The sequence below is a fragment of the Liolophura sinensis genome, chromosome 4 (genome assembly GCF_032854445.1).
Source record: "Liolophura sinensis isolate JHLJ2023 chromosome 4, CUHK_Ljap_v2, whole genome shotgun sequence".
Lineage (NCBI taxonomy): Eukaryota > Metazoa > Mollusca > Polyplacophora > Chitonida > Chitonidae > Liolophura > Liolophura sinensis.
In genome coordinates this window covers 24,796,506-24,822,866 of record NC_088298.1, presented here as the reverse complement: position 1 = coordinate 24,822,866, position 26,361 = coordinate 24,796,506, and the positions used below count along the sequence as shown (strand labels likewise).

At 39.8% G+C, this 26,361-nt stretch overlaps 1 protein-coding gene across 1 annotated transcript in view; it reads left to right on the top strand.

The window, feature by feature from the left end:
• LOC135464604 (alsin-like) overlaps nucleotides 1–26,361 on the top strand; it is a 72,692-nt gene that overhangs the window by 43,871 nt on the left and 2,460 nt on the right. The window contains 16 exon segments of the mRNA XM_064742048.1: nucleotides 82–272; nucleotides 2,368–2,433; nucleotides 2,961–3,053; nucleotides 3,395–3,561; nucleotides 12,815–12,924; nucleotides 13,945–14,022; nucleotides 14,976–15,127; nucleotides 15,689–15,862; nucleotides 16,433–16,547; nucleotides 16,783–16,940; nucleotides 18,756–18,896; nucleotides 19,446–19,622; nucleotides 23,406–23,451; nucleotides 24,361–24,422; nucleotides 24,815–24,878; nucleotides 25,629–25,811. Of these exon segments, the coding sequence (XP_064598118.1) occupies nucleotides 82–272; nucleotides 2,368–2,433; nucleotides 2,961–3,053; nucleotides 3,395–3,561; nucleotides 12,815–12,924; nucleotides 13,945–14,022; nucleotides 14,976–15,127; nucleotides 15,689–15,862; nucleotides 16,433–16,547; nucleotides 16,783–16,940; nucleotides 18,756–18,896; nucleotides 19,446–19,622; nucleotides 23,406–23,451; nucleotides 24,361–24,422; nucleotides 24,815–24,878; nucleotides 25,629–25,811 (1,977 nt within the window).

The window sequence follows — 26,361 nt, the reverse complement described above, 5'->3', positions numbered from 1 at the left end:
GTGCAGGGTAAAACACCAATCAGATATATAAATCAGTAATCTTTTAAAGATTTATGAATATACATGTCTTGATTTCTTCAGGCTGAATGGCTGATGGCATTAAATCAGGCCATCAACAAAGTCCTGGCTAATCAGAAAACTGGCAAAAAGGTGACAAGTTCTGATCGCTTGACTCCGCCACTAGTACGTCACGCCAACTACACCTTCACAAAACTGAGTTATAAGGACACCGTGTACAAGGGTTACTGGATGAAGGGGCTCGTTAATGGACAGTTAGTACTTATCTGATATCACTCTCACAAAACTGAGTTATAAGGACACTGTGTACAAGGGTTACTGGATGAACGGGCTCATTAATGGACAGTAAGTACTTATCTGACATCACTCTCACAAAACTGAGTTATAAGGACACTGTGTACAAGGGTTACTGGATGAACGGGCTCATTAATGGACAGTAAGTACTTTTCTGACATCACTCTCACATAACTGAGTGATAAGGACGCCGTGTACAAGGGTTACTGGATGAACTGGCTCATTAATGGACAGTATGTACTTGTCTGACATCACTCTCACAAAACTGAGTTATAAAGACGCCGTGTACAAAGGTTACTGGATGAAAGGGCTCATTAATGGACAGTAAGTACTTATCTGACATCACTCTCACAAAACTGAGTTATAAAGACGCCGTGTACAAGGGTTACTGGATGAACTGGCTCATTAATGGACAGTTACTACTTATCTGACATCACTCTCACAAAACTGAGTTATAAGGACACCGTGTACAAGGGTTACTGGATGAACGGGCTCATTAATGGACAGTAAGTACTTTTCTGACATCACTATCACAAAACTGAGTTATAAAGACGCCATGTACAAAGGTTACTGGATGAAAGGGCTCATTAATGGACAGTAAGTACTTGTCTGACATCACTCTCACAAAACTGAGTTATAAAGACGCCGTGTACAAGGGTTACTGGATGAAGGGGCTCATTAATGGACAGTAAGTACTTATCTGACATCACTCTTACAAAACTGAGTTATAAAGACGTCGTGTACAAGGGTTACTGGATGAAGGGACTCATTAATGGACAGTTAGTACTTATCTGATATCACTCTCACAAAACTGAGTTATAAGGACACCGTGTACAAGGGTTACTGGATGAAAGGGCTCATTAATGGACAGTAAGTACTTATCTGACATCACTCTCACAAAACTGAGTTATAAGGACACCGTGTACAAGGGTTACTGGATGAAAGGGCTCATTAATGGACAGTAAGTACTTATCTGACATCACTCTCACAAAACTGAGTGATAAGGATGCTGTGTACAAGGGTTACTGGATGAACGGGCTCATTAATGGACAGTAAGTACTTTTCTGACATCACTCTCACAAAACTGAGTGATAAGGACGCCGTGTACAAGGGTTACTGGATGAACGGGGTCATTAATGGACAGTATGTACTTGTCTGACATCACTCTCACAAAACTGAGTTATAAAGACACCGTGTACAAAGGTTACTGGATGAAAGGGCTCATTAATGGACAGTAAGTACTTATCTGACATCACTCTCACAAAACTGAGTTATAAAGACGCCGTGTACAAGGGTTACTGGATGAACTGGCTCATTAATGGACAGTTAGTACTTATCTGACATCACTCTCACAAAACTGAGTTATAAGGACACCGTGTACAAGGGTTACTGGATGAACGGGCTCATTAATGGACAGTATGTACTTATCTGACATCACTATCAAAACTGAGTTATAAAGACGCCGTGTCAAGGGTTACTGGATGAACTGGCTCATTAATGGACAGTTAGTACTTATCTGACATCACTCTCACAAAACTGAGTTATAAGGATGCTGTGTACAAGGGTTACTGGATGAACGGGCTCATTAATGGACAGTATGTACTTATCTGACATCACTATCAAAACTGAAGTTTCACTGGATTCATCAGATTTCACCTGAAAAGACCCCATTATGCCTTGAGGTTTGTTAAAGGCACCTGTAGAAGATTCATAGTTTTTTGTCAACTCTCTGCCATGTTTTTAACATGCGTGTAACCAGTCAGATTTATAGTGAAATGAAACATGCGAGTAAGTGAAGAAACCAGTCTTCTTGTGGGAAGTGATATATAGAGTTACATGTATGCATACAATTCACTGTTTCTTGTGAAGTTACAAAGTTAAGGATTGGCAGTTGAAAATTATTTGCTTTTTTCCTCACGTTTATTTATGGTGGCAGTGAAAGATATGGTGGCAGTTTGATTTTCCGGTAATGAACATTACAAATTTATTATTTTTGTTGTGTTGTATGAATTGGTGTGTGTTTTCAGCCACTGACTTACTATCTTGATTTCACAGGGGTGAATTGACATATCCTGATGGCAGGAGATACTCTGGGAAATTCAAGCTCGGTTATCAACACGGGTAAAACTTCACTGGACTTATTTTACAATTTTTTCTTGTCTTACTTCCTAAGGTCATAACGCTGTGAAACAAATGTTGCAAAGATGAGGTTAACATTTTGTGGTATTAACATGATGGAGGCTAGACTGTTAAGACAAAGACTTGAGTTTTTGGATTAACGAGCGTGCCAGAACAACAAAAATTGGTTTTCACAAGGATGTATGGTTCTCAATCAGGGACAGCATCCTGTTGTTTGATGTTCAATTGAACCTCAAATGTTTGCTGCAGTTGTTGTTCTATTTGCTCTATCTTATTCACTTCTGTTTATGCTGACAGCTTTATCAGCTGCACTAAAAAGGTGGAGGCGAAATCCACATCCTCTGTACATTTCACTTTTGTTGGCTTTCATTACAGAAATTTTTTGTTCTTTCAATAAATCATACGCAGGATTTCCAGAAAACTGTTTCTCAATATTCAGAAGTGAATATGCCTCATATTTTGCAGAAGATATTGGGCTCAGGGAAAATTTTGTTTGTTTTTTTGTTCAGTCATGGAACACTGATTCATCCAAAGCCAGAGGGCGAGGAATTATATGAAGGAAACTGGAAAGATGGAAAAATGCATGGCCTGGGCCGAGTTAGGTGGGAAAAGCTTTCTGGTCATTGCAGTATTATCTTTGTTATTCTTGTAATCATTGATATACACTGTATTATCAAGTCATCTGATTCTAAAAAATATCCAAACCTTCATCTATAAACCTTGCTCAAACACATAATGTCACCTATCACACTGATTTTCAATGGCTTGCTCTTAGTTAAGGCCGAGTATCACTTAACATTTATCAGGTTGAAAAAAATCCTCAAAAAATATTTGATGCCAGTTTAAGATACTTTAAATATTAGTTTTTCAATGGATACAAACATTAACCAGTATTGTTTTACCCTTTAATGATTATGGTGTTGTATTGTTGCCATGGTTACAGGTATGCAAATGGTGATACCTATGAGGGCTACATGAAGGATGGGATGAGGTTTGGGCATGGCGTCTTCAAGCGGGGTCGCCATACCTCTCAAGCGGCCAGTATCTACATCGGCGAGTGGTTCGCTGACCGTTGCCAGGGATACGGGGTTATGGATGACGTGCTGAAAGGTACTTATATAGAGAGAAAGAAAAATGGTTAGGTATGTTTTGTGTGTGGTAGAGGAAGGTTTGAAACTCAAATTATATGTGAAAAAGTGCAATTTGGCCGAGAACAATAATGTTCAGTGCAACTTTTTTCTGAGTATGTCTTTTAAGCAATTTTGGTTGAGAGGATTTCTGTGTAATGATCTCCCTTCTCCAACCTTATACTCTGGTACTCTGTTGTATAGACTGATGAGGTTAAAATTGATATGTCTTACACATAGCTTGTGAGGAAATAGATGTCATAATCTCACTTCTCCAACTTCATACTCTGGTTCTCTGTTGTATAGACCCATGAGGTTCAAATTGATATGTCTTACACATAGCTTGTGAGGAAATAGATGTCATAATCTCCCCTCTCCGACCTCATACTCTGGTACTCTGTTGTATAGACTGATGAGGTTCAAATTGATATGTCTTACACGTAGCTTGTGACGAAATAGATGTCATAATCTCACTTCTCCAACCTCATACTCTGGTACTCTGTTGTATAGACCGATGAGGTTCAGTTTCATGATGTCTTACACGTAGCTTGTGAGGAAATAGATGTCATAATCTCCCTTCTCCAACCTCATACTCTGGTTCTCTGTTGTATAGACTGATGAGGTTCAAATTGATATGTCTTACACATAGCTTGTGAGAAAATAGATGTCATAATCTCCCTTCTCCAACTTCATACTCTGGTTCTCTGTTGTATAGACTGATGAGGTTCACATAACTTGTGAGGAAATTGATGTCATAATCTCACTTCTCCAACTTCATACTCTGGTACTCTGTTGTATAGACTGATCAGGTTCAGATTGATATGTCTAACACATAGCTTGTGAGGAAATAGATGTCATAATCTCCCTTCTCCAACCTTATACTCTGGTACTCTGTTGTATAGACTGATGAGGTTCAAATTGATATGTCTAACACATAGCTTGTCAGGAAATAGATGTCATAATCTCCCTTCTCCAGCTTCATACTCTGGTACTCTTTTGTATAGACTGATGAGGTTCAAATTGATATGTCTAACACATAGCTTGTGAGGAAATAGATGTCATAATCTCCCTTCTCCAACTTCATACTCTGGTACTCTTTTGTATAGACTGATGAGGTTCAAATTGATATGTCTAACACATAGCTTGTGAGGAATTAGATGTCATAATCTCCCTTCTCCAACTTCATACTCTGGTACTCTGTTGTATAGACTGATGAGGTTCACATAGCTTGTGAGGAAATAGATGTCATAATCTCCCTTCTCCAACCTCATACTCTGGTACTCTGTTGTATAGACCGATGAGATTCAGTTTCATGATGTCTAACACATAGCTTGTGAGGAAATAGATGTCATAATCTCCCTTCTCCAACTTCATACTCTGGTACTCTGTTGTATAGACCGATGAGGTTTAAATTGATATGTCTTACACATAGCTTGTCAGGAAATAGATGTCATAATCTCCCTTCTCCAACTTCATACTCTGGTACTCTGTTGTATAGATCGATGAGGTTTAAATTGATATGTCTTACACATAGCTTGTGAGGAAATAGATGTCATAATCTCCCTTCTCCAACCTCATACTCTGGTTCTCTGTTGTATAGACCCATGAGGTTCAAATTGATATGTCTTACACATAGCTTGTGAGGAAATAGATGTCATAATCTCCCTTCTCCAACTTCATACTCTGGTTCTCTGTTGTATAGACTGATGAGGTTCACATAGCTTGTGAGGAAATAGATGTCATAATCTCACTTCTCCAACTTCATACTCTGGTACTCTGTTGTATAGACTGATCAGGTTCAGATTGATATGTCTAACACATAGCTTGTGAGGAAATAGATGTCATAATCTCCCTTCTCCAACCTTATACTCTGGTACTCTGTTGTATAGACTGATGAGGTTCAAATTGATATGTCTAACACATAGCTTGTGAGGAAATAGATGTCATAATCTCCCTTCTCCAGCTTCATACTCTGGTACTCTTTTGTATAGACCGATGAGGTTCAAATTGATATGTCTAACACATAGCTTGTGAGGAAATAGATGTCATAATCTCCCTTCTCCAACTTCATACTCTGGTACTCTTTTGTATAGACTGATGAGGTTCAAATTGATATGTCTAACACATAGCTTGTGAGGAAATAGATGTCATAATCTCCCCTCTCCAACTTCATACTCTGGTACTCTGTTGTATAGACCAATGAGATTCAGTTTCATGATGTCTAACACATAGCTTGTGAGGAAATAGATGTCATAATCTCCCCTCTCCGACCTCATACTCTGGTACTCTGTTGTATAGACCGATGAGGTTCAAATTGATATGTCTTACACATAGCTTGTGAGGAAATAGATGTCATAACCTCCCTTCTCCAACCTTATACTCTGGTACTCTGTTGTATAGACCCATGAGGTTCAGATTGATATGTCTAACACATAGCTTGTGAGGAAATAGATGTCATAATCTCCCTTCTCCAACCTCATACTCTGGTTCTCTGTTGTATAGACTGATGAGGTTCAAATTGATATGTCTTACACATAGCTTGTGAGGAAATAGATGTCATAATCTCCCTTCTCCAACTTCATACTCTGGTACTCTGTTGTATAGACCGATGAGGTTTAAATTGATATGTCTTACACATAGCTTGTGAGGAAATAGATGTCATAATCTCCCTTCTCCAACTTCATACTCTGGTACTCTGTTGTATAGATCGATGAGGTTTAAATTGATATGTCTTACACATAGCTTGTGAGGAAATAGATGTCATAATCTCACTTCTCCAACCTCATACTCTGGTTCTCTGTTGTATAGACTGATGAGGTTCAAATTGATATGTCTTACACATAGCTTGTGAGGAAATAGATGTCATAATCTCCCTTCTCCAACTTCATACTCTGGTTCTCTGTTGTATAGACTGATGAGGTTCACATTGCTTGTGAGGAAATAGATGTCATAATCTCACTTCTCCAACTTCATACTCTGGTACTCTGTTGTATAGACTGATCAGGTTCAGATTGATATGTCTAACACATAGCTTGTGAGGAAATAGATGTCATAATCTCCCTTCTCCAACTTCATACTCTGGTACTCTTTTGTATAGACTGATGAGGTTCAAATTGATATGTCTAACACATAGCTTGTGAGGAAATAGATGTCATAATCTCCCCTCTCCAACTTCATACTCTGGTACTCTGTTGTATAGACCAATGAGATTCAGTTTCATGATGTCTAACACATAGCTTGTGAGGAAATAGATGTCATAATCTCCCCTCTCCGACCTCATACTCTGGTACTCTGTTGTATAGACCGATGAGGTTCAAATTGATATGTCTTACACATAGCTTGTGAGGAAATAGATGTCATAACCTCCCTTCTCCAACCTTATACTCTGGTACTCTGTTGTATAGACCCATGAGGTTCAGATTGATATGTCTAACACATAGCTTGTGAGGAAATAGATGTCATAATCTCCCTTCTCCAACCTCATACTCTGGTTCTCTGTTGTATAGACTGATGAGGTTCAAATTGATATGTCTTACACATAGCTTGTGAGGAAATAGATGTCATAATCTCCCTTCTCCAACTTCATACTCTGGTACTCTGTTGTATAGACCGATGAGGTTTAAATTGATATGTCTTACACATAGCTTGTGAGGAAATAGATGTCATAATCTCCCTTCTCCAACTTCATACTCTGGTACTCTGTTGTATAGATCGATGAGGTTTAAATTGATATGTCTTACACATAGCTTGTGAGGAAATAGATGTCATAATCTCACTTCTCCAACCTCATACTCTGGTTCTCTGTTGTATAGACTGATGAGGTTCAAATTGATATGTCTTACACATAGCTTGTGAGGAAATAGATGTCATAATCTCCCTTCTCCAACTTCATACTCTGGTTCTCTGTTGTATAGACTGATGAGGTTCACATTGCTTGTGAGGAAATAGATGTCATAATCTCACTTCTCCAACTTCATACTCTGGTACTCTGTTGTATAGACTGATCAGGTTCAGATTGATATGTCTAACACATAGCTCGTGAGGAAATAGATGTCATAATCTCCCTTCTCCAACCTTATACTCTGGTACTCTGTTGTATAGACTGATCAGGTTCAAATTGATATGTCTAACACATAGCTTGTGAGGAAATAGATGTCATAATCTCCCTTCTCCAGCTTCATACTCTGGTACTCTTTTGTATAGACCGATGAGGTTCAAATTGGTATGTCTTACACATAGCTTGTGAGGAAATAGATGTCACAATCTCACTTCTCCAACCTCATACTCTGGTTCTCTGTTGTATAGACTGATGAGGTTCAAATTGATATGTCTTACACATAGCGTGTGAGGAAATAGATGTCACAATCTCACTTCTCCAACTTCATACTCTGGTACTCTGTTGTATAGACCGATGAGGTTCAGATTGATATGTCTAACACATAGCTCGTGAGGAAATAGATGTCATAATCTCCCTTCTCCAACCTCATACTCTGGTACTCTGTTGTATAGACCAATGAGGTTCAAATTGATATGTCTTACACATAGCTTGTGAGGAAATAGATGTCATAATCTCACTTCCCCAACTTCATACTCTGGTACTCTGTTGTATAGATCGATGAGGTTCAAATTGATATGTCTTACACATAGCTTGTGAGGAAATAGATGTCATAATCTCCCTTCTCCAACTTCACACTCTGGTACTCTGTTGTATAGACCGATGAGGTTCAAATTGATATGTCTTACACATAGCTTGTGAGGAAATAGATGTCATAATCTCCCTTCTCCAACTTCATACTCTGGTACTCTGTTGTATAGACCGATGAGGTTCAAATTGATATGTCTTACACATGGCTTGTGAGGAAATACATGTCATAATCTCCCTTCTCCAACTTCATACTCTGGTACTCTGTTGTATAGACCGATGAGGTTCAAATTGATATGTCTTACACATAGCTTGTGAGGAAATAGATGTCATAATCTGCCTTCTCCAACTTCATACTCTGGTACTCTGCTGTATAGACTGATGAGGTTCAAATTGATATGTCTTACACATAGCTTGTGAGGAAATAGATGTCATAATCTCCCTTCTCCAACTTCACACTCTGGTACTCTGTTGTATAGACCGATGAGGTTCAAATTGATATGTCTTACACATAGCTTGTGAGGAAATAGATGTCATAATCTCCCTTCTCCAACTTCATACTCTGGTACTCTGTTGTATAGACCAATGAGGTTCAAATTGAGATGTCTTACACATAGCTTGTGAGGAAATAGATGTCATAATCTCCCTTCTCCAACTTCATACTCTGGTACTCTGTTGTATAGACCGATGAGGTTCAGATTGATATGTCTAACACATAGCTTGTGAGGAAATAGATGTCATAATCTCCCTTCTCCAGCTTCATACTCTGGTACTCTTTTGTATAGACCGATGAGGTTCAAATTGGTATGTCTTACACATAGCTTGTGAGGAAATAGATGTCACAATCTCACTTCTCCAACCTCATACTCTGGTTCTCTGTTGTATAGACTGATGAGGTTCAAATTGATATGTCTTACACATAACGTGTGAGGAAATAGATGTCACAATCTCACTTCTCCAACTTCATACTCTGGTACTCTGTTGTATAGACCGATGAGGTTCAGATTGATATGTCTAACACATAGCTTGTGAGGAAATAGATGTCATAATCTCCCTTCTCCAACCTCATACTCTGGTACTCTGTTGTATAGACCAATGAGGTTCAAATTGATATGTCTTACACATAGCTTGTGAGGAAATAGATGTCATAATCTCACTTCCCCAACTTCATACTCTGGTACTCTGTTGTATAGATCGATGAGGTTCAAATTGATATGTCTTACACATAGCTTGTGAGGAAATAGATGTCATAATCTCCCTTCTCCAACTTCACACTCTGGTACTCTGTTGTATAGACCGATGAGGTTCAAATTGATATGTCTTACACATAGCTTGTGAGGAAATAGATGTCATAATCTCCCTTCTCCAACTTCATACTCTGGTACTCTGTTGTATAGACCGATGAGGTTCAAATTGATATGTCTTACACATAGCTTGTGAGGAAATAGATGTCATAATCTCACTTCTCCAACTTCATACTCTGGTACTCTGTTGTATAGATCGATGAGGTTCAAATTGGTATGTCTTACACATAGCTTGTGAGGAAATGGATGTCATAATCTCCCTTCTCCAACTTCATACTCTGGTACTCTGTTGTATAGACCGATGAGGTTCAAATTGATATGTCTTACACATAGCTTGTGAGGAAATAGATGTCATAATCTCACTTCTCCAACTTCATACTCTGGTACTCTGTTGTATAGATCGATGAGGTTCAAATTGGTATGTCTTACACATAGCTTGTGAGGAAATAGATGTCATAATCTCCCCTCTCCAACTTCATACTCTGGTACTCTGCTGTATAGACTGATGAGGTTCAAATTGGTATGTCTTACACATAGCTTGTGAGGAAATCGATGTCATAATCTCACTTCTCCAACTTCATACTCTGGTACTCTGTTGTATAGACCGATGAGGTTCAAATTGATATGTCTTACACATAGCTTGTGAGGAAATACATGTCATAATCTCCCTTCTCCAACTTCATACTCTGGTACTCTGTTGTATAGACTGATCAGGTTCAAATTGATATGTCTAACACATAGCTTGTGAGGAAATAGATGTCATAATCTCCCCTCTCCAACCTCATACTCTGGTACTCTGTTGTATAGACTGATCAGGTTCAAATTGATATGTCTAACACATAGCTTGTGAGGAAATCGATGTCATAATCTCCCTTCTCCAACTTCATACTCTGGTACTCTGTTGTATAGATCGATGATGTTCAAATTGATATGTCTTACACATAGCTTGTGAGGAAATAGATGTCATAATCTCCCTTCTCCAACTTCACACTCTGGTACTCTGTTGTATAGACCGATGAGGTTCAAATTGATATGTCTTACACATAGCTTGTGAGGAAATAGATATCATAATCTCCCTTCTCCAACTTCATACTCTGGTACTCTGTTGTATAGACCGATGAGGTTCAAATTGATATGTCTTACACATAACTTGTGAGGAAATAGATGTCATAATCTCCCTTCTCCAACTTCACACTCTGGTACTCTGTTGTATAGACTGATGAGGTTCAAATTGATATGTCTTACACATAGCTTGTGAGGAAATAGATGTCATAATCTCCCTTCTCCAACTTCATACTCTGGTACTCTGTTGTATAGACCGATGAGGTTCAAATTGATATGTCTAACACATAGCTTGTGAGGAAATCGATGTCATAATCTCCCTTCTCCAACTTCATACTCTGGTACTCTGTTGTATAGACCAATGAGGTTCAAATTGGTATGTCTTACACATAGCTTGTGAGGAAATAGATGTCATAATCTCACTTCACCAACTTCATACTCTGGTACTCTGTTGTATAGACCGATAAGGTTCAAATTGATATGTCTTATACATAGCTTGTGAGGAAATAGATGTCATAATCTCCCTTCTCCAACTTCATACTCTGGTACTCTGTTGTATAGACCGATGAGGTTCAAATTGATATGTCTTACACATAGCTTGTGAGTAAATAGATGTCATAATCTCCCCTCTCCAACTTCATACTCTGGTACTCTGTTGTATAGACCGATGAGGTTCAAATTGGTATGTCTTACACATAGCTTGTGAGGAAATAGATGTCATAATCTCCCTTCTCCAACTTCATACTCTGGTACTCTGTTGTATAGACCAATGAGGTTCAAATTGATATGTCTTACACATAGCTTGTGAGGAAATAGATGTCATAATCTCCCTTCTCCAACTTCATACTCTGGTACTCTGTTGTATAGACCAATGAGGTTCAAATTGGTATGTCTTACACATAGGTTGTGAGGAAATAGATGTCATAATCTCCCTTCTCCAACCTCATACTCTGGTACTCTGTTGTATAGACCGATGAGGTTCAAATTGATATGTCTTACACATAGCTTGTGAGGAAATAGATGTCATAATCTCCCCTCTCCAACCTCATACTCTGGTACTCTGTTGTGCAGGCCGATGCGGTTCAAATTGATATGTCTTACACATAGCTTGTGAGGAAATAGATGTCATAATCTCCCTTCTCCAACTTCATACTCTGGTACTCTGTTGTATAGACTGATGAGGTTCAAATTGATATGTCTAACACATAGCTTGTGAGGAAATAGATGTCATAATCTCCCCTCTCCAACTTCATACTCTGGTACTCTGTTGTATAGACTGATGAGGTTCAAATTGATATGTCTTATACATAGCTTGTGAGGAAATAGATGTCATAATCTCCCTTCTCCAACTTCATACTCTGGTACTCTTTTGTATAGACTGATGAGGTTCAAATTGATATGTCTTACACATAGCTTGTGAGTAAATAGATGCCATAATCTCCCTTCTCCAACCTCATACTCTGGTACTCTGTTGTATAGACCGATGAGGTTCAAATTGATATGTCTTATACATAGCTTGTGAGGAAATAGATGTCATAATCTCCCTTCTCCAACTTCATACTCTGGTACTCTGTTGTATAGACCGATGAGGTTCAAATTGATATGTCTTACACATAGCTTGTGAGGAAATAGATGTCATAATCTCACTTCTCCAACTTCATACTCTGGTACTCTGTTGTATAGACCGATGAGGTTCAAATTGATATGTCTTACACATAGCTTGTGAGGAAATAGATGTCATAATCTCCCTTCTCTGACCTCATACTCTGGTACTCTGTTGTGCAGACCGATGAGGTTCAAATTGATATGTCTTACACATAGCTTGTGAGGAAATAGATGTCATAATCTCCCTTCTCCAACTTCATACTCTGGTACTCTGTTGTATAGATCGATGAGGTTCAAATTGATATGTCTTACACATAGCGTGTGAGGAAATAGATGTCATAATCTCCCTTCTCCAACTTCATACTCTGGTACTCTGTTGTATAGACCGATGAGGTTCAATTTCATGATGTCTAACACATAGCTTGTGAGGAAATAGATACACATTTACAGTGAACACAGTATTTTTTTTTTTATTTCACCATAATTGTACAAATAATATACAGCATCAGTTACACATTATTAGAACCTTGGTGTTCATCCAAAAACGAGATTTTTTTTCTAATAGGGGTGCATCATTCAGGCTTTCATTTGACTAAATGATCATCTGTGTTTCCATTGGCTAGGAGAGAAGTTCATGGGTGTGTGGCAGGAAGATTTTCGTCACGGACCCGGAGTTGTTGTTACGCTGGATGGGATGTACTTTGAGGGAAACTTCTTACAAAACAAAATGGTGGTAAGGCTTCCTTATGCTTGGAACAAAAGTGCATATTTGTTTATTGGTTGGTGTTGTGAGAGGGTTTTGTGGATTGGGTATAAAGGACAGCATTATTGGGCAGGCCCCCAAAGAGGGATCATCCACTGCTACCGCCACGTTCTGTTTTGGGAATTACCCCCACCCTCCAGCCATCTACCTCAAGGATATTTTATATATGTCATGTATAGATTTGTGGAGTTAGTTTCATGCCAGTCATGGGTCTTCGTGGATTCGGTGATTAGCCTGCCAGCGCAGAATGACCCTGAAGCCTCACACCATTGCGGTGGATGCGAGTTCAAGTTCAGGTCATGCTGGCTTAATTCAGCATGAACGTTTGTTCAAAGTTTCCCACTTTCCTATTCTTTCACTCAGATTGTGTATATGCATGCCTACATGTAAGATTCCTCAGACATTAAAATGTCACACATTGTGAAAGTTGGGCAAAGGTGACGGATTAAATTTGTACACAATTTTACACATGTTAAGAACACTAATAATATGCCTATTTACAAGAGCTATAGAAATCAGAGGCTGTTTTACTGTTTGTCGTTCACAAACACATTTTATGGTAAAGGCCTTTAGAAAAGTTTGCCAGTTATTTTTCCCCTAGCCTAACCAATACTCTCCTTCGTCTAATTTTTAGAGGGGAAATTGAAAGCAAAAAAATTAATGCATCTCTGTCTGTGTTTGTTTGTTTGTTTTTTTTTTTTGTTTTTTTGTTTTTTTTGAGGGGGGAAAGTAAAGATAAATATATGTTGTTCATTAGATGGACTAACTATGTGAGAAAATAGAAACTGTGTATTCCTGTTACATTTACATGCATGTTGGCTAAAAACAGCAGGTCAGATGTCAACAAACATTAGAAGAATGAAGTAGTTACATGTATAAATCAAACCAGTGCTGTTTTCCAAGCTTTGGACAGATGCAGATTTGTCTGTGAATGTTTTAGTGTTTGCTGTTTTCCTAGCTTTGGAATCGTTTACTATTTGCTGTTTTCAGGGATTTGGGATAATGCTAACAGATGACAACAGTTGTTACGAGGGAGAATTCTCCGGCATAACTCAGCTGGCAGGAAAGGTAAGGATAAAAGAAACAGCAGCGAAGATATCAGAACTTAAGCTCTAAATGTATATAATATAGCTCAGCCAACCATAGCTGCCTAAACCTCTTCGTATGTACAACAACTTTTTAACTACCTATTTTGGGATGCTAGGATTTGAATGGATCAGTTTCTGACAAATTTATCACAGTCCGTATTCTCTGTTTGTTACATCCTGCTGCAGGTAAATGTTTACTTGAGCTTTATTAAAGATTGCATTGTGGGATCAGCAAGTGATCACAGGTAAAGGTGGTTAGTGAGCTAGTGCCATGCTTGTGGTGAGCTAGTGGCATGCTAGTGGTGAGCTAATGGGTTAGGGCAAGCTAGTGGCATGCTAGTGGTGAGATAATGGGTAGGGGCAAGCTAGTGATGTGCTAGTGGCATGCTAGTGGAGAGCTAGTGGTGTGCTAGTGGAGAGCTAGTGGAGAGCTAGTGGTGTGCTTGTGACATGTTAGTGGCATGCTAGTGGTGAGCTAGTGGTGTGCTAGTTGAGAGCTGGTGGTGAGCTAGTGCCATGCTTGTGGCAAGCTAGTGGCATGCTAATGGTGAGCTAATGGGTTAGGGCAAGCTAGTGGTGTGCTGGTGTTGAGCTAGTGGTTTGCTAGTGGTGACCTAGTGACGAGATAGTGGTGAGCTAGCGGCATGCTAGTGATGAGCTAGTGACTTGGTATGGGTGAGCTAGAGACTTGCTAGTGGTGAGTTTGTGTTGTGCTAGTGGTGAGCTGTGATTTTGAGGTTTAATATACAGAAGGGAAATTTGGTAAATTTCTAGCATGTGCCTGTTAACACCTTTGCAAACAATTCTATAGTGAATAGTTTCAAGTCTTTGATATCAAAAATTAATGGATGCTGAAGAAGGAATTATCTCACCATGTTCATAGTCCAGCCAAAATTTGAGTTTGAATGATTTATTTTTTTCTTTGGTTTACAGGGTATATTAACTATGCCCAATGGGGACAGTATCGAAGGCTACTTCAGTGGCTCATGGAACGAAGGATTGAAGGTGAACGGGACTTTCAATAAGAACTCTCAGTCACCTCCAGAGAGGAAGAGTTATCGCTATGACTTGGGCATCAAGTCCAGGTAACTGCCAGACAATGAAGCCTTTTCTTGCTTGAAAAACTGAAAATTGACAGCATTTTAAGGGCAAGTAAAGGTGACAAAATATTGTGCTTTTTGTGTTTGAAACATCTTATTTATACCTTCTAAAAAGCCTCAAAACAATAATAGGGGTCTCTGAATTAGGAAAAATTAGTATTTTAAACTGAAGTCGTGGATGACATTTTAGGTCAAATAATTGGAAGTACCAGTATTTACAACTACGAAAAAATGATATATTGATTTAATTATTTCATTTGTGTCTAACTCATTTGACAGCAGTCATTTTAGGCTTTGGTACACATGGCTTGTTGAAAGTAATTGTGTATTTTTAAAATAGAAATATATGATGATTTTAATAGATCATCAAAAATACATGATATTTGACAAACATTGATACCAATAATACTGCTAAAAAATTGAATTTGGGTCTAATTTTGGGCATAATATGATTTAAGTACATATATTTAGTTTAATAAGTTAAGGCTCTCCACAAAATGATAGATAGACATTCAAACATTGTTTTCTTGATTTCTAATTTTCCAGTCACTATGGAAAGCTGTGTGTCCAGGCTCGGGAGAAATGGGAAGACATTTTTTCCCACTGTCGATCGTTGCTAGGCTACAACGGGATTGGCAAGCCAGACACAAACAAGGCATGGGAGGTTGTCGCAGTGATGGTCTCCTCAGGCAAAAGAGCTCTTAAAGAGGGAGTTAACCAGTGAGTCAAACTCTAGCCAGACAATTGACCGATTGACAAACCAGTGTTATCCATGTCTGCCAAACATGTTGCCGTTCAAACTGGTGTGTTCACTTGACAGCTCAACTTATTGGGTAAAATGACTGTGTTAACATGTATCAAGTATTCCAATTGACATGGCTAAATTTTAGAGTGAAATTTCTGTGGTTATTCTTCGTTTTCCACAGTATTAGTAAGGATCGACTGACACTTATGTTAAGTATATTAAGTTCAAACAGAATTTTTGTAATTACTCATGTGATCCTTTTTTTCCATGAAAGTCAATTATAATTATCTTTGCATAGTAGAAAAATAATTATCAGTGTCCTTAGGCAGAATCACAGAATAAGTTTTCAGTGGCTGCAAAACCCTGCACAAATTCCATGTCTTGCTGTCCATCTGCCCCTCAAGTGAATTTGACCAAACATTAGACCTTCCAGCTGTGAGACAGAAGGACTTGTTGAATAGCCTGCCATATTTTAGTTACCGTCCAAGATGCTCCATCGTATCTGTTGTCCTGCATTTATAACTGTTACAATCTGTATGTTTCAGACCCCGTTATCGTTACAAACTGGGCAGCCTGGAAGAGTTGGAGAAGATTCCCCCTCACAGCATAGGGAAGCTTACCACAGAATACTACCAGCAAATCAGAGACTACCTTCAAAAGGTCAGGGAAATATATAATTTCCTTTCACAGAAGAATTTTCATTTAAATCTGATTCAAATAAACTAGAGAAGTACATGTATCTGTTGAAATACACTGTACACGATCTCCAATCATATACAGATTCTGCTTGCGTATTAAAACTTAAAACATTTCATTAACTTTCATAATCAAAACTAAGCATGATGAAACTGGTATTATTCAAAAGTTTGGATGTAAGAATGACCTTGTCTTGCAGGCCTTTGACACCCCTTTCCACCCTCTGGGCAAGTTGATTGAGGCTCTAGTGGATGTATTCCGCCTGGCATACATTGGCGTAGGAGCTCATCCCAGACTGTTACACCATGCTGTGGATGAGATTAGGTCCTATGTCCACAGGATTTATGATATCTTGAGGTCAGTGCCCACCACTCCACAGCCTCTTTAGAAATCTTTGACGGATGAATTAACACAAGTTGTCATATGTTTTTAATTGATATTTGTTAGTATCGTAGTAAAACTTAAATGCGAATTTAGGTATGCTCATAGTTTGGCTTCTGTGTGTCAGTATGGAACATTTAAGGAAAGCAAGCCAGTGGAGTAATTTATTTGCATGGTTGCCAGAGCAACATTCTCGAGGCCTCACTCTCATTGCTTGCGACTACCCTTAACTTTACGCATTGTGTGCTTCAATCTAGCCACCATGTGTTTGGCCATTCTTGTAAGAATTACGAATTATGTCAGGAGAATTCTCCTGGTTCAAGCCCTGATCTTTCCATTGTTAATCCGATCTGACAGAATATGCTATATTTCACCTAAACATTGGTATGTACAAATGCACCTTCCCAGCCACATGAATTCATGAAAGTGATACTATGGATGCCAACACTTCAGTATTTCTGATAACAAGTTCACACTTCACACTTCACACAAATTAATGACACTTCACAAATTAATGACACTTCACACAAAAATTCTTATAAGGTGAATGCATCAGTCAAAATCAAGTAAATGTATCACTTGAGAAAAGCTAAACTTTCAGTTAAATACAGCAGATGACGCGTACTTGTACTTTCTACATCATAAATCCTGAATGTAATGAACAAATCCTGAGTGTAATAAGTACATCCTGAATGTAACGAACAAATCCTGAATGCCGTAAACAAATCCTGAGTGTAATAAATACATCCTGAATGTAATGAACAAATGCTGAATGTAGTAAGTAAATCTTGAATGTAAGAAACAAATCCTGAATGTAATAAACAAATCCTGAATTTATTAAACAAATCCCGAATGTAAAGAAATCCTGAATGTAATAAACAAATCCTGAATGTAATACACAAATCCTGAATGTAATGAATTAATCGGGAATGTAATACATTAATCCCGAATGTAATAAACAAATCCTGAATGGGGGAATAAATACATCCTGAATGTAATAAACAAATCCTGAATGTAATAAATAAATTATGAAGGTAGTAAATACAAATTAATGTCACAAAAATCAACAATTAGACTCATCTGACTTTGATTTTAAAAGAAAAGAACACATTTATACTACCTATAGCTTATAATGAAAGAAATATACCTAAAGTTAAATGAAATATTTAAATTTTCTGTCAGCAGGGCTTGTTATTTGAGTATTTAATAGTTTAACATTGAAGGTGTAGAAGTCACCTTTACGCTGCCATTTGAACTGATTATATACGTCATCATGCTTAGCTTTGCCCAGTAGCTCTTCAGGGCATGGCATTCCAGACACAGTCTAGGAGACAACAGCCACACATGTAGACATGAAGTGGCCCTCTAGCACATCCCAAACTCTTCCTTTTTAGAGGCTTTCACAGACCTGAAAATCCACGATTAGCACAATATACACACGTATTTTACTGAGACTGAAAAAGCATGTTAATCATATGGTAAGAGTGAAACCTTAAGCACCTTGATGTCACAATGAATATTCAAGAGGAGGAGAGGAGGTGTTTAATTGGACAAGCCTAAAACATGGCGTGGCTATTAGTGTGCCTTGAATGGGTGGATTTTGTAGAAAATGTTTAAAACCTATTTTCTCTCCTACGAAAACTTCCACACAGTGTGTACAGCTTTTTCATTTAAGGTATAGTTTGTATAAATGTGTTCTTTTCTATTAACATGTTTTAAAGGATTACATCCTTACCCAAATCAGAAAGATAAAATGGAAAACCTGGAACTTATTTTGATATCTGTTTTCAGGATATTATTCCCTGATCTGCCATCAAATTATGGTCCAAAACAGATTTTCCCCGAAGATCATACCACCAAAGACATCCCCAAATCTACAGAGGAAGCTAAAGAGAGATTGGAGCAAGAAGAAGATACAGAAGAAGAGGCAGGGTGAGTTATGCCCCCTTGAATAAGTTCCTTCCCTTTGTGAAGTCTCGATACTTGCCGTTATGTGTTTACTTTTGATGAGATTTGTCAATGTCAGATAGAGCTTTATATATGAGTACGGTACAAATTTTAAATATTTTTCTAATTTTGTTTATCTGTACATATGTTTTATCCACATCAATGGTTCATTGTGATATCAGATGTTAACTTTGGAGAAATGTTGCCTCTTGTAACTTAGTAACACTGCTCTCAATATCCAATGACTGGGTGAACTGTTGTGGCTGAAGACTCCCATTGGCATTAATTCTGCCATATCCTGAAACAATTAATATGAAATTTACAGGCAGCCTGTGCTATTCGTATGCACCACAGTGTAGTTTCTCAGGTAAAAAATTCAAATATTTATAACTTTGTTATTTTCATGATACTTAGCCTACCGTATTTCACATAGATTTGAGCGGATTATTCCGCAAAAGTGTATCCCATGATTCCTTGTGTCTGATTGTGATTTTTGTTAATTGGACGTTGCTGGTAAAAATGTTGTGCTTTCAGGGAGGTGATAACCCCTGGTGGTTTGTTACACCCGATTCTACTGCCCAAGGTTTATCCCCCTTTGTTCGACCTCTATGCCTTGTTTAACGACAAGGAAGACGAGAAATACTGGGAGCGGGTGCAGAGACTGAATCGTCAAGGAGACATGGCGCTCATGGCCTACCTAGGAATCGACCAGTAAGTTTTGACTCTCAGCTAGAATTCGCATCTGGGCATTGTTGTACATAGCATTCAATTCAGATTTTGAACTCATAGCATAACCACTCAAAGCTAGTCCACCACACCCACTTTAGCCACATCGGAGATGTTTCAGTCTTACAAAAGACAGATAACTCTTGACCAGTCTGATGGAGTAGCAATCCAGTGGGCTCTGCACGGGCTGGGGCTGTTACCCAAGAGGTTTGTCATCTACTGTGGTAGGGACATAGCTTGTACAGTGGGGTTTAGTATGTGTCATGTTCTGTGGTAGTGACATGCCTGGTGCAGTAGGGGTTTAGTGTGTGGCACACACTGTGGTAGTGACATGCCTGGTACGGTGGGGGTTAAGTGTGTGGCACGCACTGTGGTAGTGACATGCCTGGTACGGTAGGGGTTTAGTGTGTGGCACGCACTGTGGTAGTGACATGCCTGGTACGGTGGAGGTTTAGTGTGTGGCAGGCATTGTGGTAGTGACATGCCTGGTATGGTGGGGGTTTGTGTGTGGCACGCACTGTGGTAGTGACATGCCTGGTACGGTGGGGGTTTAGTGTGTGGCACGCACTGTGGTAGTGACATGCGTGGTACGGTGGGGGTTTAGTGTGTGGCACGCACTGTGGTAGTGACATGCCTGGTACGGTGGGGGTTTAGTGTGTGGCACGCACTGTGGTAGTGACATGTGTGGTACGGTGGGGGTTTAGTGTGTGGCACGCACTGTGGTAGTGACATGCCTGGTACGGTGGGGGTTTAGTGTGTGGCACGCACTGTGGTAGTGACATGCCTGGTACGGTGGGGGTTTAGTGTGTGGCATGCACTGTGGTAGTGACATGCGTGGTACAGTGGGGGTTTAGTGTGTGGCACGGACTGTGGTAGGGACATGCCTGGTACGGTGGGGGTGTAGTGTGTGGCATGCACTGTGGTAGTGACATGCCTGGTATGGTGGGGGTTTAGTGTGTGGCACGCACTGTGGTAGTGACATGCCTGGTACGGTGGGGGTTTAGTGTGTGGCACGCACTGTGGTAGTGACATGCCTGGTACGGTGGGGGTTTAGTGTGTGGCACGCTCTGTGGTAGTGACATGCGTGGTACGGTGGGGGTTTAGTGTGTGGCACGCTCTGTGGTAGTGACATGCGTGGTACGGTGGGGGTTTAGTGTGTGGCACGCATTGTGGTAGTGACATGCCTGGTATGGTGGGGGTTTAGTGTGTGGCACGCACTGTGGTAGTGACATGCCTGGTACGGTGGGGGTTTAGTGTGTGGCACGCACTGTGGTAGTGACATGCCTGGTACGGTGGGGGTTTAGTGTGTGGCACGTATTGTGGTAGTGACATGCCTGGTACGGTGGGGGTTTAGTGTGTGGCACGCACTGTGGTAGTGACATGCCTGGTATGGTGGGGGTTTAGTGTGTGGCACGCATTGTGGTAGTGACATGCCTGGTATGGTGGGGGTTTAGTGTGTGGCACGCATTGTGGTAGTGACATGCCTGGTATGGTGGGGGTTTAGTGTGTGGCACGTATTGTGGTAGTGACATGCCTGGTACGGTGGGGGTTTAGTGTGTGGCACGCACTGTGGTAGTGACATGCCTGGTACGGTGGGTATTTAGTGAGTGGCACGTACTGTGGTAGTGACGTGTGGTATGGTGGGGGTTTAGTGTGTGGCAGGTACTGTGGTAGTGACATGCCTGGTACGGTATGGTTTAGTACGTGTCACGTACTGTTGTAGTGACATGCGTGCTATGGTGGGGGTATATATAGGGCATAGGAAACCGTTGAAGTACAAACAGACTTCTCAGCTTTCTCATTCATGAATAAAAGTGCCTTTAAACCACAGCTTTTTGAAGGTCCAAGTGGTCAGTCCAGTAATTAAGTGACCAGCTCTCGTGACGTCAACATTGATCGCTTTGTTTGGGGGAAGAGCCGAAATTAAGGGTGAAAAACTTGTCCCAGTATGTTCATCTCATGACGTCAATGTTGATCGCTGTCAGCACAAAACTTGTCCCAGTATGTTCATGTCTTGACGTCAATGTTGATCGCTGTCAACACAAAACTTGTCCCAGTATGTTCATGTCTTGATGTCAATGTTGATCGCTGTCAGCACAAAACTTGTCCCAGTATGTTCATGTCATGACGTCAACGTTGATCGCTGTCAGCACAAAACTTGTCCCAGTATGTTCATGTCATGATGTCAACGTTGATCGCTGTCAACACAAAACTTGTCCCAGTATGTTCATCTCATGACGTCAATGTTGATCGCTGTCAGCACAAAACTTGTCCCAGTATGTTCATGTCTTGATGTCAATGTTGATCGCTGTCAACACAAAACTTGTCCCAGTATGTTCATGTCATGATGTCGACGTTGATCGCTGTCAACACAAAACTTGTCCCAGTATGTTCATGTCTTGATGTCGACGTTGATCGCTGTCAGCACAAAACTTGTCCCAGTATGTTCATGTCGTGACGTCGACGTTGATCGCTGTCAGCACAAAACTTGTCCCAGTATGTTCATGTCGTGACGTCAACGTTGATCGCTGTCAGCACAAAACTTGTCCCAGTATGTTCATGTCTTGACGTCAACGTTGATCGCTGTCAGCACAAAACTTGTCCCAGTATGTTCATGTCATGATGTCAACGTTGATCGCTGTCAGCACAAAACTTGTCCCAGTATGTTCATGTCATGACGTCAACGTTGATCGCTGTCAGCACAAAACTTGTCCCAGTATGTTCATGTCATGACGTCAACGTTGATCGCTGTCAGCACAAAACTTGTCCCAGTATGTTCATGTCTTGACGTCAACGTTGATCGCTGTCAGCACAAAACTTGTCCCAGTATGTTCATGTCTTGACGTCAACGTTGATCGCTGTCAGCACAAAACTTGTCCCAGTATGTTCATGTCATGACGTCAACGTTGATCGCTGTCAGCACAAAACTTGTCCCAGTATGTTCATGTCATGACGTCAACGTTGATCGCTGTCAGCACAAAACTTGTCCCAGTATGTTCATGTCATGACGTCAACGTTGATCGCTGTCAGCACAAAACTTGTCCCAGTATGTTCATGTCATGACGTCAACGTTGATCGCTGTCAGCACAAAACTTGTCCCAGTATGTTCATGTCATGACGTCAACGTTGATCGCTGTCAGCACAAAACTTGTCCCAGTATGTTCATGTCATGATGTCAACGTTGATCGCTGTCAACACAAAACTTGTCCCAGTATGTTCATGTCATGACGTCAACGTTGGTCGCTGTCAGCACAAAACTTGTCCCAGTATGTTCATGTCTTGACGTCAATGTTGGTCGCTGTCAACACAAAACTTGTCCCAGTATGTTCATGTCTTGATGTCAATGTTGATCGCTGTCAGCACAAAACTTGTCCCAGTATGTTCATGTCATGATGTCAATGTTGGTCGCTGTCAGCACAAAACTTGTCCCAGTATGTTCATGTCTTGATGTCAACGTTGATCGCTGTCAGCACAAAACTTGTCCCAGTATGTTCATGTTGAGACGTCAACGTTGATCTCTGTCAACACAAAACTTGTCCCAGTATGTTCATGTTGAGACGTCAACGTTGATCGCTGTCAGCACAAAACTTGTCCCAGTATGTTCATGTCGTGATGTCGACGTTGATCGCTGCCAGCACAAAACTTGTCTCGGTATGTTCCTCTGGGGACGTCATTTCTGAATATTCCTGACCACTGATGTGAAAATATGCATGAAACAGAGGAGTTAGTTATTATATATTAATTGTTGGGGTTTTATTACCTTTGCAGAAAGTTTTGGTTGCTGGACGAGGTGATATTCGCTGAAAAATGTCGGGTAAGCTGTCTGAGTATTCATCCATTTATGATTTGACACCACTTATGAGTCTGGTATTTTTGTTGTTGTCATGGCCGCTAGATAACAGTATTTTATATTCCATTTATTGGCAACGTTCTGCCTAAATGTAAGCTGATGTAAGTTTTCATCAATTTCAGCATTTTCGTTTGTGTATTTCTGAACTCTCTATGATTTCAGCTTGAGGTAATTTCCTGAAAGTTCTCAGCAGTTTTCATAACCAAAATAATGAAAATTACTTCTTTACATAAATTTTTGTGAAACACAAAAGTGACTTGATTTAACCATTTTTTTTAAGCCACTCTAATTTTATTTTGTGGTTTACAGGTGAGCCACACTAAAAATCCAAATATGTAATAAAAATTTAATTGAAAATCCATCTTTTTATTCTGTCTCATTGTTTTCCAGGCTTTTTGATCATATAAATATGTCTTTAACAGGAACAATTGCTATGACAGTACTCATTTGCCACCATATAGAAATTGGATTGTCAGTTTTGGTTTTATTTGTATACTCTCCTCCAACATTGCAAAAAGATTCAATCTGCAAAAAAATTGGTGCCTCTTTGGCTGAGGTGGTTAGCATGCCAACACAACACAGCCTCTCACCAATGCTTTCGCTGTTAGTCCAACTCATGCTGGCTTCCTCTCCAGTCGCACTTGGGAACATTTGCCAGCAGCCTGAAGATGGTTGTGGGTTTCCCCCAGACTCTGCCCATTCCCCTCCCACCATAGTGCTGGCCTCCATGGTATAAGTGAAATAATCTTGAGCGCAGTTTAAAACACCAATCAAATAAAAAAACTTAAAATTTGATTTGGCCATACAATGGTTAATTTTTATATTTGCTTAATAACTGATGTAACATTATTGATACCACTCTTCTCACTCCAGAGTCTGTCAGCCATCAAGGACCAGTGCTATGCAGAGGCTGTGGACACTCTTCAGCGTTTGAGGTACATTTTGTCTGAGTTACACTGTGTTCTCTCCCTTTGTTTGTTATTGTTCTCTCGTTAATTATCTACGCGTTGCAACAGTGATTCTGCGTGAAAAAAATTGTTTTAATGTCATGTAAAAGTTCTGATGCTACATGAAGCTAGCTCCAAGATAAGATTTATTTTGGACTTATAAACTTGATTTTAAGTTGTTATATTCATGTCACAAGATTTGCGTAATTAATACAGTGACATATTCTCTTTGCATTTTTTCCTGTCTGGATGAATTTATGTTTTAGATATAGGTTTTAACAGGAGTTGGAATTTAAACTAACAATAATTTAGGAAGAAGGCTTCTGCAATATGCCATCAGACTCTAAATAAAAATCATCCTACTTTCTTGTCCTTGACAGCACTGCGTTTGGACCAGCGGAGAAACTTGCGGTTATTGAACAGACCTTTGTGCAAATTTCTCAGGTATGCTCCATCTATCTCTTTACTCTTTCATCTTTTATCAGGGTTAATATTAGGGGAAATTGTTGTTTTTTTTCTTTTTGTCTGTGATCGCCTTGAGGTGTTTCTTTTTAGTGCAGGATGTTTAAGAATTTTGTCACTTTATTGAACATACATTTGTGCAAATATCTTAGGTGCATGTGTGCTCAGGTGCACGTGTTCTCAGGTGCACGTGTGCTCAGGTGCACATGTGCTCAGCTGCACATGTGCTCAGGTGCATGTGTTGCATGAGGTGTTATGTGTTGTTGTGCTTTATTTATTTATTTATTTTATTGATATTTTATGCCACACTCAAGAATATTTTACTTATACAATGGTGGCCAGCAGAGCCTAGTGGGAAACCCACACTCAAATTGGCCTCAGACCTGTATTAATTTTCCATAAGCGACAGTGTTGATGTGTAGCGCTGTAGCTCAGTCCCAAACATTCCGTGGCCAATAAGCAGCCATCAAAATCTTGACATAGGTTGACCGTCAAAATCTCGACCTTTCTATGCCGGCAGCTGGGAGGTGTGCCTATCAACGCCAAGGGGACGTCACTCTCAGCCTCATCACTACGTCACACCTCGTGTCTTCTCATCAACAATTTAAAACTTTCATCAATAAAGCTCATACCTTTTGCCTGGGAGCAAAAAAAGACTTTATACTGTAAAATTCACAAAATAGTGTTGTAATAAATACTGATTCCAGTTCATAAATGTGCTTTATGTTTTAGGCTGTTCAGGGCAAAGACCCTGCTGTTAATGTCTGGTGCATGGACGATCTCTTCCCCATTTTCCAATTCGTTGTCGTGCGCTCAAAAATCCGCCATCTCGGAGCGGAGATTCACATGATTGACGACCTGATGGAGAGTCATCTGGAGTATGGGGAACTCGGGATCATGTTCACCACACTGAAGGTAGGACTGAAGTTATCTCCCTTGTCTGGAGTTCTTCATATCATATGCAGCTTGAAACTCTGAATGTATGAGTGGGGCACTTGCATGAAACTCCTAGAGGGTTGATATTCTCAACAGTTTCTTTCATTTCCACAAAAGGTTTTAAACATCTTAATTATGTTTGAGTTTTAAGTTTTCCATTGGCTTCATTTAGAGTCCCTAAGGACATTTTAACAACAATCAAATAAGTGTGTGGCCTGCCCGGTGTTAGTATATAATGTGACATTCAGCGGTTAGCATAAGTGGAAAGCCGAATGCTGACCTGACTGGTGTTAGTATATAATGTGACATTCAGTGGTTAGCATAGGTGGACAGCCAAATGCTGGACTGCCCCGTGTTAGTATATAATGTGACATTAAGTGCTTAGCATAAGTGGATAGACGAATGCTGGCCTGCTCGGTGTTAATATATGATGTGACATTCAGTGCTTAGCATAAGTGGACAGCCGAATGCTGGACAGCCGGGTGTTAGTATATAATGTGACATTCAGTGCTTAGCATAAGTGGATAAC